General features: G+C 29.3%; 1 protein-coding gene across 2 annotated transcripts in view; it reads right to left on the bottom strand.

Annotated features, from left to right (window-relative positions):
* Positions 1-12,247, bottom strand: part of LOC123290964 (putative uncharacterized protein DDB_G0286901) — a 444,132-nt gene that overhangs the window by 120,501 nt on the left and 311,384 nt on the right. For both annotated transcript variants that reach the window (XM_044871366.1, XM_044871367.1), the window contains exons 2-3: positions 3,054-3,271; positions 1,892-2,038 (exon numbers count right to left, since the gene is read on the bottom strand). In XM_044871366.1, coding sequence (XP_044727301.1) covers positions 1,892-2,038; positions 3,054-3,271 — 365 coding nt within the window. The remainder of the gene's footprint in view (positions 1-1,891; positions 2,039-3,053; positions 3,272-12,247) is intronic.

Raw genomic sequence — 12,247 nt, 5'->3', positions numbered from 1 at the left:
AGCTTGAAAACCAAAGTCAAGATTAATATCTGCATAAGATGTGCGCTTTCACACCCAACATTTGTAGCTTGAAGATTTTTTATCGATAAAACTGATTTTTCGATTTCCAAGCATATGTCAACTTAAAAAAGGGACCACCCTGTACATATATGTAGACATTATGATATTGATGGATTTCTGAACATACATGTCCTTATAATATGTTTATACGTAATAATTTAACTATTTGTGGTTTAATGGATTTTGCAGTTCATTGCTTAGTTAGATTACTCAACGTGTGGTATGGCATTGTTTTATGTATTACATATGCAGCTTATATTTTCAAATTCTATGCATGTTCGAATATCTCCAATGTGTCCAATTTGAAGAGAATGACTTACTGATTACTACAAAATAAGTAAACAGCAGTATGTTCTGAGTATTTCGTAAAGAATCGGGTTGAAGATCCGCAGAAGTCGATTTGATTGTGATGGCGTCCTAGAGCACTAGGCATCCTAAGCCGTCTTTTTTTGCAACGAAATAAAATCAACAATATTTTAAAACATTTTTAAATTTAAGCGCCTTTTAAATTTTGCCACCCTAGCTCCAAAAATATCATAAAATAAGCGGGCAACTAATATTAAAGATTTTTTTGTACCATTTGCGCGCAGAAAGCTACTTTTGAATGACAGAATCTTTAAAAAAAAGCGTCTCGTTTATGAGCTGAAAGCTACTTTTAAATGATAGAATCTTTGAAAAAGTGAATAAAAATGTAGATTTAAACATATGTTGGTATTCGAAGACGAAATGGGTCACAAAAACTCCGTTTTGAAGAAATCATTTACCTCCAAAGATTGCTTGAGATGCAATCACACAATTCAATTAGAGTCACACCCGTGTATCTTCAAGTCTTTAGCAGGATCTTTTACATCAAGGGCTTAGCTTCGCCGATATCACCTAGCTAACACTCTCCCAGAAAGGTTTATCAGTTTTGATTACTTCAGTAATTTGATCTCTTTTGATACCTCTGTCAATACCTCCTGTTCTTGAACAGTTGTAAATGATTCAAGGAGTTTTGGCTGCAGAAGGGCGTACTCTTTTAAGTATTAACTTGAAAAGTTGTTAAAACCTTGTAATTTGCAAAAGTTTGTGTACTTTTTCAAAATCTTAAAAGCATTTCATAGAAATGATATATAAGTACTTTTCGGTATAGAATGTGGAATATGTTTCTCTTCGAACCTCTAGCTATTTCTTTGGTTTGGTTTTAGGACAAAAGAATGCCAAACGGATTGATCAGTAAATAAACTGACATTGAGAAATATTAATATAAGTTATAATCTCGCAACTTAAGGATTTATTAAGTTTTCCACTTTGTACAAATCAGTTCCAACACTCTTTTATTAGAAATATTTGTGGTTATTGATGAAACAATATACGTTCATATGACAGTTTCCGATAAGAAATACAAAAGAGAAGAAATTATCATTGTGAAAATTTCTAAAGATCTAGAAATTAATACTTTATTGTTTTCGTAAACTGAAATAGGATTAAATAATTTTCATCATTACTTTACAGCTGCCTGGAGAAAATGATAAATTTTCAATGAAACGTTTACAAAATTTAAATATTTATCTTAGAACTTCATTGAATTTGGACACTTTGTGGTTTTCTAAGAACATTAGTTTGTTGAACATAAAATTATATTTCGTAGCATGTAACCATATTTTATACAATATATGTTCGAATACTTAGAAAAAAAAAACCATGATGATCGAAATAAATGATCGACATTATATTGTCAAATACAAAACGTTCTATGCATTTTCGATGTATAAATATTTTAGAAAAAATTGTATATATATTATAAGATAAAAGTGTAATAAAATAACATAATATATGTGCTTTTACTTACAGGAACAAGAAATCTTCGTACTTCAGCTAAAGCGTATGCTATTCGTGCATGTGCTTCAGCTGGTGTAGCAAATGCTGATATTTCCACATGTAAATCTTCACTTAAATGTTGAAATTTTGGATCACCGGAAGCTCTTAATTCTTCCTCCTTCAACAGAATAAAATCAAACAAAAAAATTCCATAGTTTCTTGATAATATTTCAATAAGCAATAAGGGGAGTTTTAAGACTACCAAGCCCAGGGATAAGCCAAAACGAAAAAAGCTGTTGAATATTTTCACAAAAAATAAAATTCTTGATTTTAAGCTAGTAATTTCGAAATTATGAAACGATTCTCATCTTATTAGATACTTATAAGGATGTATGAGCATGACAAGAACTTTTGATTTAAAGGCTCAAAATTTTTTATAAGTTGGCTTTTACCCGAAAAATATGTGGTTAAAATTTCACCTTAGTTATCCATGCAAATTTTTAAAAAAAAATCATTGAAAATCGATATAAGTTACATTGGCTCTTAGGAGAAATTTCGAAAAACGACATATACAAGGTTTTGATTTTCACTCGGAACGAATGAAAACAAATAAAAAAAATTTTTTTAATAGAAAATAAATATATTAGCAAAGACACATAAAAGAAAAAAATCAAGTGTCTCCATCCATATAAAGGATGCACTAGCAGGGTAGATTTAAGGTTGAAAATATTTTTATCTTATTTTCAACTTTGATGGTGAATTTTACTATAACTTCATGAATATAGATGAAAAAAAAGAATAAAATTTCGATATCATCCTTCGTTTTCGAAATATCGAAAGCTGAATAATTAAAGAAATTTTTCAATTTCCAATATTTGGAAAATTTTGTCAGATATCGAAAAATTTTATTGTTTCTTTTAGTCAAGTTATCGTTATCAAAATTGACAATTTAAATTTTTTAAATTTGTTTACCAGAAATTACTTCATACACGCTCATACATCCTCATTTTGAATTTAAATTGTTATTGGTGGCCGTTTGAGTGCCAAAATTTGATAGTTTTAAACAATATATGTCAATAGACAGTAATTTCACTCCTGGCTCAAAAATTATTTGAAAAGGATATCAATTCAAGAAAATGCAGTATCTATTAAAAAAAAAAAAATCCTATTATTATAAACAAAATAAATCTCACCTTATGACGATCACGCATCGAACCACGTCCTAATACAGCCATTTTACACATTGTATCTTCTTGTAAACGTTTTAATGAGTTTCCTTTTGGTCCTAATAATTTACCAACAAAATTAAATTTCGGATGATCACGTACAGGTACAACAACACGTATTGCCACACGTATTGGTTTATCACGTGTTATATCCACCATTTTTCTCTGATCCGATGTTTTATTTCCTATAAAAAAAGAATTTTCTTATGTTAGAAAAAAGTGTATATTCTAGTTTATTGCATTTATTATTTTTATATAGAAATAAACAGAGGAAAAATCGATATTATATATAACGAAGTATTATTTGAGATAAATAAGTGTATACATAAACTGATTTATTGCGTATAAATAGACTCATTTTTTCAACTTTGATATGGAGACTCCATAGGTAGTAGCAATAGTACTGGCGCAAAATCTTTCTCAATGACCAACTTTTTTGCCGTTAACATAAAACTGGCAACTAAACCATGTTTTTAAAAAAAAATTAAAAACTGTTTTTGTTTATTTTAAGGATGCACTTATCTTACGTAGTTCACGTATTAAAAACGTGAACTACGTAAGATAAGTGAATTGATAGAGCGAAATCTGATCTTATTGAAATATTTTTTGAAAACCACTAATTTTCTTTATTTCTTTTCAGCTGTGATGTCAGTTTTTTGTAAGCTATCACTTATGTGCTTAATTCCGAGACCAGGACATTACATTCTTGAAACCTTTAAGAGCTAGGTTAATTTTGATCACAAATTTGAAAAGTATGGCCTAAATTTAGTAGACTTTCATACTTGGTTTGTCAAAATTGGATAAAATTTGGATGTGATAAAGTTAAAAAATTTGCTTTTTTTAGTAACATAGGCAAATTTGATCCGATCTTAATGGAGTTTTTTTTGAAACCCACTAATTTTGGGTCATTCTCTTCAGCTGTGATGTCAGTTTTTCGCTAGCTTTCACTCATGTTAATTTTAATTTTAATACCAGGACTCCACATTCTTGAAACCTATTACAGCTAGGTTAATTTTGATCAGAAATTTGAAAAGTATGGCCAAAATTTAGAAGGATTGCATACTATGTTTATCAAAATTGGATAAATTGGACAAAATTAAATTTTTTGGATTCTGATGACGTCATAAAGTTAAAAAATTTAATTTTTTTGATAACACAGGCAAATGTTCCCCGATCTTATTGGATTTTTTTTTTGAAACCCACTAATTTTGGGTCATTCTCTTCAGCTGTGATGTCAGTTTTTCGCTAGCTATCACTCATGTTCTTAATTTCAGGACCAAGACTCCACATTCTTAAAACCTAATAAAGATAGGTGAATTTCGGTCAAAAATTTGAAAAGTATGGCCCAAATTTAGTAGGATTGCATACTTGGTTTATCAAAATTGGATAAAATTTGGATGTGATAGAACAAAATTAAATTTTTTGGATTCTGATGACGTCATAAAGTTAAAAAATTCAATTTTTTTGATAACACAGGCAAATTTGATCCGATCTTATTGGAATTTTTGTAAACCCACTAATTTTGATTCATTTTTTTTCAGCTGTGATGTCAGTTTTTCGCTGGCTATCACTCATGTTCTTAATTCCAGGACCAGGACTCCATATTCTTGAAACCTATTAGAGCTAGGTTAATTTCGGTCAAAAATTTGAAAAGTATGGCCCAAATTTAGTAGAATTTCATACTTGGTTTATCAAAATTGGATAAAGTTGGATGTGATAGAGCAAAATTAAAATTCTTTGGATTCTGATGACGTCATAAAGTTAAAAAATTCAATTTACTTTAACCAAGAACATTGTAACTAATAATTTTTTATACAGTTTAAGTCAACCAAAAGCGTATGAGACAAACCTTTTAATATTCTCAAAACGACAAATATACGTTTAATAAAAACACCTAAATTTTATTAACATTATCTGTCAACAAGTAAATCCCCTCCAGAAAATATATGTATAAAAAAAAAAGAAGGTTTATTACGATCAGACGTGGAACATTTTTACATATTACACGCAAAAGTAATAAATATTATTCACAAATATCCGAATATATAGAATCATCAAAATTTGTTTTTACTGGTGATATGGGTTTGTTTTTTATGGTGGGTACAAAATTGAGGGTGTGTAGCCTAAACTGATAGACGCACAAAAAACTAGGTAATAATTCACACGTAAAAACGTTTTACTGACATACAAAAAAAAAAAAGAACTACTCTCCACACTACTTTCCAAAGTCTTTTAGAACAATTGATATAATTTAAGAGGTATTATATGCCAGGTTATCTTTTTCTATGATATTTATCGATAAATATACCTGTCTCTTATATTAACATATTATATTTAATCAATCATTTTTAAAACTTCTTTATGTTATAAAAAATGGTGTGATGTGAATATTAATATAACTTCCATGTTCAAGTTAAGTAACAAATATTCATAGCATCCTGGCTATACAATAATATTGCCTACATCTAAAAATAAATGATACTGTTACTTGAAAATATAGGCCATATTTATTACATTACTGATACAAACATTGTGGGAAAAGTCCAGTAAATACTATAATGAAACGGCATAGAAGTATATTTCTAGTAGCGGCGCTGAATTCGGATCTGCACGCAACGGATATTATTGGCTAAAGTGGTAACTTAGGACTAGAACAATTAAAGAGTTCATATTGTGATTATTTTGTTAAGAAATGAACTTTTTAAGAGGTTTTTGGAAAAGAAGGTAGACAATTGTGAAGTAAGTATTGAGATCGTTGACTCAAGAAATATTTACTGGTTATAAGAATATCAATAACCAAGTAAACGTATTTAATTCAATCCAGTAACATTTTTTACAATGTTTACTTCATAAATTGTTGTCTCTTCTTAACTAACCCTTTGATTTATCGTTTTTTTTAGAAGTCAACGACGTGCCGTTACAAAAAAAGGCTCTGAAAGCTTATACGCAAGTATTTATGGAGGTAAACAATATTTATATGATACATATTTATAACAAATATATTAAAAAAGTAGATACAGTTTGTCACACATCGATCTAGCACGACAACTAACTCTTATTGATAACATATTCATTGTATTTTTGATATTTGACAATTTTAAAAAATATATCTAGCCTTTGTTTTAATTTAAAGGGGCGTGGCTTAATAAATATGGCTGACTTTAAGTTGCAAATTTAAAAACAGTACATGTGTTTTAAATGAGTGGCAGAGTTTTATAATTCAATCGTACCTCCAAAAAAAGAAAAGATATACGCCCAAGTGCCCAAGTATTATGGTCAATATTATGGTTAAAAATTTAATTTTTATAAGACGAAATTTATGTAATGCTAATTAAATAATTTTTTATATTTTAGAAGCACTTAAACCAGTTTCGAGTACTAAAAAGAGTTAAAAACATTAAATGGTTCTTAAGTTCCCACTGTGAAAACGTTTGATGGGGACTCTTTATAATACTTGTCAATCTGAGACGAAAAAAGTAGTTCTTCGAAATTTCTTACTTTTTGAAATCTCGAAGTTTGATTATGGATTATAAAATAACTCGACAATTATGACGAAAAGTACAATTTTTCGAGATAACGAGTTTGAAGATTTTTTACTACAGCATTCTATGTGAATAATGACATTTTTTTATTTGTTTGTCTTAAGTAATTTTCTGAAAATGTTTGAGTTGAGCTTAGAGTTCCCCTGTGAGATTGACTTTCACATTTTAAGGGAATTTGGTTGTTAGCGTAACCAAAGAAACATATGCGAGACGATAGCCATGGATCTCATTGATCTTGCATACAATCAATAAGAAATAAGAATCACCAGGTCGTTACAAGATTCATTTAATTTCATTTTTATACCATGTATATATGAAATATACATAGTATTATAAGTTTAGTCCCAAGTTTGTAACGCTTAAAAATAATGATGCTAGGAAAAAAATTTTGTCATAGGTGTTCATAGAATCACCTAATTAGTCCATTTCCGGTTGTCCGTCCGTCCGTCCGTCCGGCCGTCCGTCTGTGGTCACGATAACTCAAAAACGAAAAAAGATATCGAGCTGTAAAAAGTGAGGTCAAGTTCGTAAATGAGCATCATAGGTCAATTGGGTCTTGGGTCCGTAGGACCCATCTTATAAACCGTTAGAGATAGAACAAAAGTTTAAATGTAAAAAATGTTCCTTATCAAAAATTAAACAACTTTTGTTTGAAACATTTTTTCGTAAACATCACTGTTTACCCGTGAGGGCGCCAATTAGGCGGAAATTTTATAATATGTGTACAAACTATACACTAAATGTCGGTCGGTAATGCAGAACACTATAAAGTCATTTACATATGTACTATACTTGATTATCAGTTATGTATGTGTCACATGTTTGTATGTGTAATAAAGAAATCAACACTGGCTATGCATGGTATTTCAACAATTAACTCAGTCAATTGTTTGTTTTCACTTGTATTACATTAGTTTTTTAACAAACATTCAGAATTTATTGTAAGAGAACACTAAATTATAAAATGAATATTCTAAACAAAGATAGCTCTAAACATATATTAAATAGATATAGACAGTACATATAACATTTAATAAATAAAGATCGACATATAAGATTTAAATGTAAGTAGGTTTGAACTATCCTTGTTATCATTAATAAACATATATAAAGCCATGTTTATTGAAATAGCAGCAAGAGCTGTAAGCAGAAATATTCGCAGGTTCCAATACCCAAAAAAGTTGTCATCGTCTTTTTCTCTTAAGCTATCAACTAAGTCAGTAATTATTTGAATGGAAATTTTGTCAAATGAGTTTCAACAGTCAGAAAGTTTCCATTTTAATTTGATGATTATTAATTGTTATACCATGCATATATGAAATATACATAGTATATTAAGTTTAGTCCCAAGTTTGTAACGCTTAAAAGTAATGATGCTAGGAAAAAAATTTTGTCATAGCTGTTCATAAAATCACCTAATTAGTCCATTTCCGGTTGTCCGTCCGTCCGTCCGTCCGTCTGTGGACACGATAACTCAAAAACGAAAAAAGATATCGAGCTGAAATTTTTACAGCGTACTCAGGACGTAAAAAGTGAGGTCAAGTTCGTAAATGAGCATCATAGGTCAATTGGGTCTTGGGTCCGTAGGACCCATCTTGTAAACCGTTAGAGATAGAACAAAAGTTTAAATATAAAAAATGTTCCTTATAAAAAAATAAAAAACTTTTGTTTGAAACATTTTTTTGAAAACATTACTGTTTACCCACGAGGGCGTTAATTAGGTGCAAATTTTATAGTATGTATTAATATAGGAATATCAGTTGTGTGTGTGTCTATTTAAAAGTGAACATCTTTTGTTATTTACGTGACGTCAAAAAAACAAACGATTGCGCATCAACACTGTCTATACATTTTTGTATGTGTTATGTGATAAAGAAATCAACACTGACTATGCATGGTATTTCAACAATTAACTCAGTCAATTGTATCTTTTCACTTGTTTTTATTTATAATTATAGAAGAGGAATTATTCCTACGTACGTATTGATAGCATTCCATGTAACTTTATTATAGTTAAAATTTTAACCACCAGATGTCATAACCAAAGTGTTCAGATGTCAATTACGTAGTAATAATAATAGGCGGTTGGATATGGGGGGACTCCCTGTATATTATATATAATATAATATAATATATATCTAATATGGATGACAGCAGGTAATGTGTCTCTTTAGTGTACTTTATTGAACGTTATATTATAATACTAACTCACAATTTTTTTTCTGTTCCCTATATAATAATTCCCTTCAATAACAAGTCATAAATTGTGTTTCGAATTTCTTCTTTATGCGCATATATCGTATTTTCTTCGATATTTTTCTTTTAACTCCCGTCTCACGCAAATATATTATTATTATAATATAAATAAAGTACTCCGTTTCTGCAGTATATATATTTTCGAAAGGTTAGTTCAAATATGAATACGCGAGACGTTTCCTTTTTATTTAGAAATATATCCCACTGACTTGGGGATGAGCGAGCATTTGTGAAATTATTTGTTATAAACATATTCACTAGATTGTTTAAAATACCTAATAGTTCTCTTAATTAGTAAGATTCTATTAAAAAGGAGAACTTCAAAAGTTTTTTGAGACAATCTGCTCTTTTATATCTGCCCTGGGAATTTTAAAGCCTAAAACAATGGATCTTTTTTATCCAGGGTCTTTGAAACAGAATTAGAATAAATAAAATATATTTTTTCTGATAAAAAATGAAGTATCTTTCAAAATGTATGGGCAGATTTTTTGGCCAACAATTTTTTGAATACACACCTGTATATTTACACCTCGGAACATAAACTCACCGGAAAAATTGATTTAATGCCATTTAAAAAAAGTATATATTTTTATTATATATTTATTTTTCACGATAGAGTTGCGTGGTATTGATGAAAATAACCTTTAAATGGATTAATATTGTACTTACTTTATCATTGTGTGTACCTACATAAACCAAGAGCCATACCAAAAGTTTTATCGTGTGCTGGACATCTTCCCTTAGAATAAGGAAGAAGGAAGGCAATCAGTCAGTACATAAAAAGTTCGAGACCTCTTCTGAATAATGACTGAAAAAAAAAAATGTTGATGATTTCGCTCAAAAAACAAAAGCTATATGATTTCGCTCGTACAATCCAATGATGGTAGATTTGAGCTTAACCTTTATCTTGAAGGTCACTTTAATGTCAAGTGGGTTTTTTTTTTAAATTCAGGAGGTTTTGAAGTTTTTGAATACCCCATATACTTAATCCACGCCAAATTACAAATTTCTTTTTATATTTCGATGAAGATTGAAGATGAGATTTAAAAACTTCTTGTAGCTACAGAATATCATTTGTCACATAATTTTAAATGGAGCTCATGGTATCCAAGACGCTTCAAGCGTTTAGTTAAAATTCATTGAACAAAAACGTTTTGTCAAAATTTTGATTTAAATCAAAACTAAAAAAAAAATTTTCATAGTGAATTTATACACTAATTTTCCCTTAAAATTCTTTGAAAAACAAATGTTCGAAAATTTTAAATTTTCGAAAAGTATTTTCGCAAAATGCTCGACTATTTATAAATATGTCCCACCGATATTTCGAAGATGCAAGAAATTCATTCACCTATTGGAATTGTTTCAAACGAAAAAGGCAACCATTTGTATTTTCGATATTACATATTCATATTTACTAATTCTCAGTGCCGGATTAAGCCCAGCGGGGGTCCTAGGCCAATAAAATTTTGGGGCCACCCTTTTTTGAATAATTGTAAAATTAATCGTTATTTTGAATATTTTGAGTTTCAAAATACATATTACCATGAAATAAATTGGTTGAAAAGAAATTTTTTCGAAATTTGAAAAAAAAAAAACTTGAAATTGAAAATTTTTGTTCAAAAATAATCATCAGATTTTCGTGGGGGCTCCTGCCCGTCGGGGGCCCTAGGCCATGGCCTAGTCCGGCCTAATGGGTAATAAAGCCCTACTTATTCTACAAATGTTTACTTGCAAAAACCAATTTTGACAGGTCTGGCTGGCTCTTATTCTAACATGTTAACATAAATAATTTATATAAAATGTTTATTGTATAATATTTTTTTAATATACTCATGAATTTTATTTAGGACGATATTTGTATACATTTTTTTTTTTCAAATATTATTTTATGCGAACGGGAGAAGTCGTGCTTGCAATAAACGATCAGGTTTTAAACAATTTTTTTTATGAAAATGGTTGAATTCTACTTGGGTAGATACTTGAAATTTTTTTTGTATGTGTTTAATAAACTACAGGAATGCTTTTTAGCTTCCCGAAAGCCTACTAATAATGACTATAAATAATTAAATCAGTTTTTAAATCATTAAATTGACTATTTTTAACCCCCGAACTAAAAAAAGGGGTGTTATAAGTTTGACCGCTATGTGTATGTGTCTGTCTGTGGCATCGTAGCGCCTAAACGGATGAACTGATTTTAATTTTGTTGGTTTCACTTGAAAGGTAATTTAACGGAGAGTGTTTAAAGGAGATATGTTTTAAGCGCGATATTAGTGTTTCGTACCCGAAAAAGTCTAAAAAAATGGGGATGATCTTCAAAATCGTTTCAGACTCGATTGAGAACATTTTTAGCTAAGTTTCCAAAAATCGGTTTACAGGGAATAAATCGCATTTGTCGGGGGTTTTTAAATTAAGCAAATTTCACTTGTATTGAAGATATTTATAACATTTGTTATATACAAGATCATTACTGATTAATTAAGATGAAATTTGGATATATAATTGTACGATATAGTTTGAAACTCAAAAAAAAAAAAAAAACAAATTTTGTAAACAAATGTTAAAAATAAAAAATAAGTTATCACTTTAATTAAATGTAATAACCTGAATCCTTTTTTTTCTTGCACCTTCCAAATCTATATATCGAATAATTATTGATGTGTAGAATCTCCAGTTGAATTTCATTTTCTTTTGCTTTGAATGTGTCAAGTGATAAATATATTTTTGGGTTAAAATATGTATTTCTTGATTAAATTCGATCCACAACTAATGACATTATTAAATTGATCAGCCATGAAATTGATTGCACTAAAAACGCCATTAATTTTGTTATAACGATTGGCCATTAATGCAAGTATTTATTAATATTATTTGTGTTGTAATGATGTGCACTGTATCACTGTGCTTGTTTGTGATGACATATTGAACGCATGTTGTTGCATGATTGATTGAGTGCTTGGTGCGTATAATTGAAGACTAACTCACTATTTTTAATGTTGATGGATCGACGATTTATATCGATGTTTCAAAACATCGAAGTTTTTCCTTTTTACCGATGTTTTTCGAAGTCGAAAAATCGATTTTCGATGTTTTTATTCAGAACAACGATATGATGAAGACCCTTGTGGCATATTTAAGATGTCAACGGACATTTTATTTGAAAAAAAATTTTTGTGTTCAATGATTATTTTTTAAATAATAAAACAAAAAATTTACTTGAACAATGTTTAATAAATCAGGTAAGCCAATAATCTAATCAATATTAATTTTTTTGGTTTTTGAAATGAAAAATTCTTAAGCGACGTTGGACACTTTTTGATAGGGGAAAACTTTTTGGGTTCGCGTTACCGACATGCTTATAGCAGT

The sequence above is a fragment of the Chrysoperla carnea genome, chromosome 1 (genome assembly GCF_905475395.1).
Source record: "Chrysoperla carnea chromosome 1, inChrCarn1.1, whole genome shotgun sequence".
NCBI classification, from domain to species: Eukaryota; Metazoa; Arthropoda; class Insecta; order Neuroptera; family Chrysopidae; genus Chrysoperla; species Chrysoperla carnea.
This window is presented reverse-complemented; position numbering and strand designations above follow the sequence as displayed.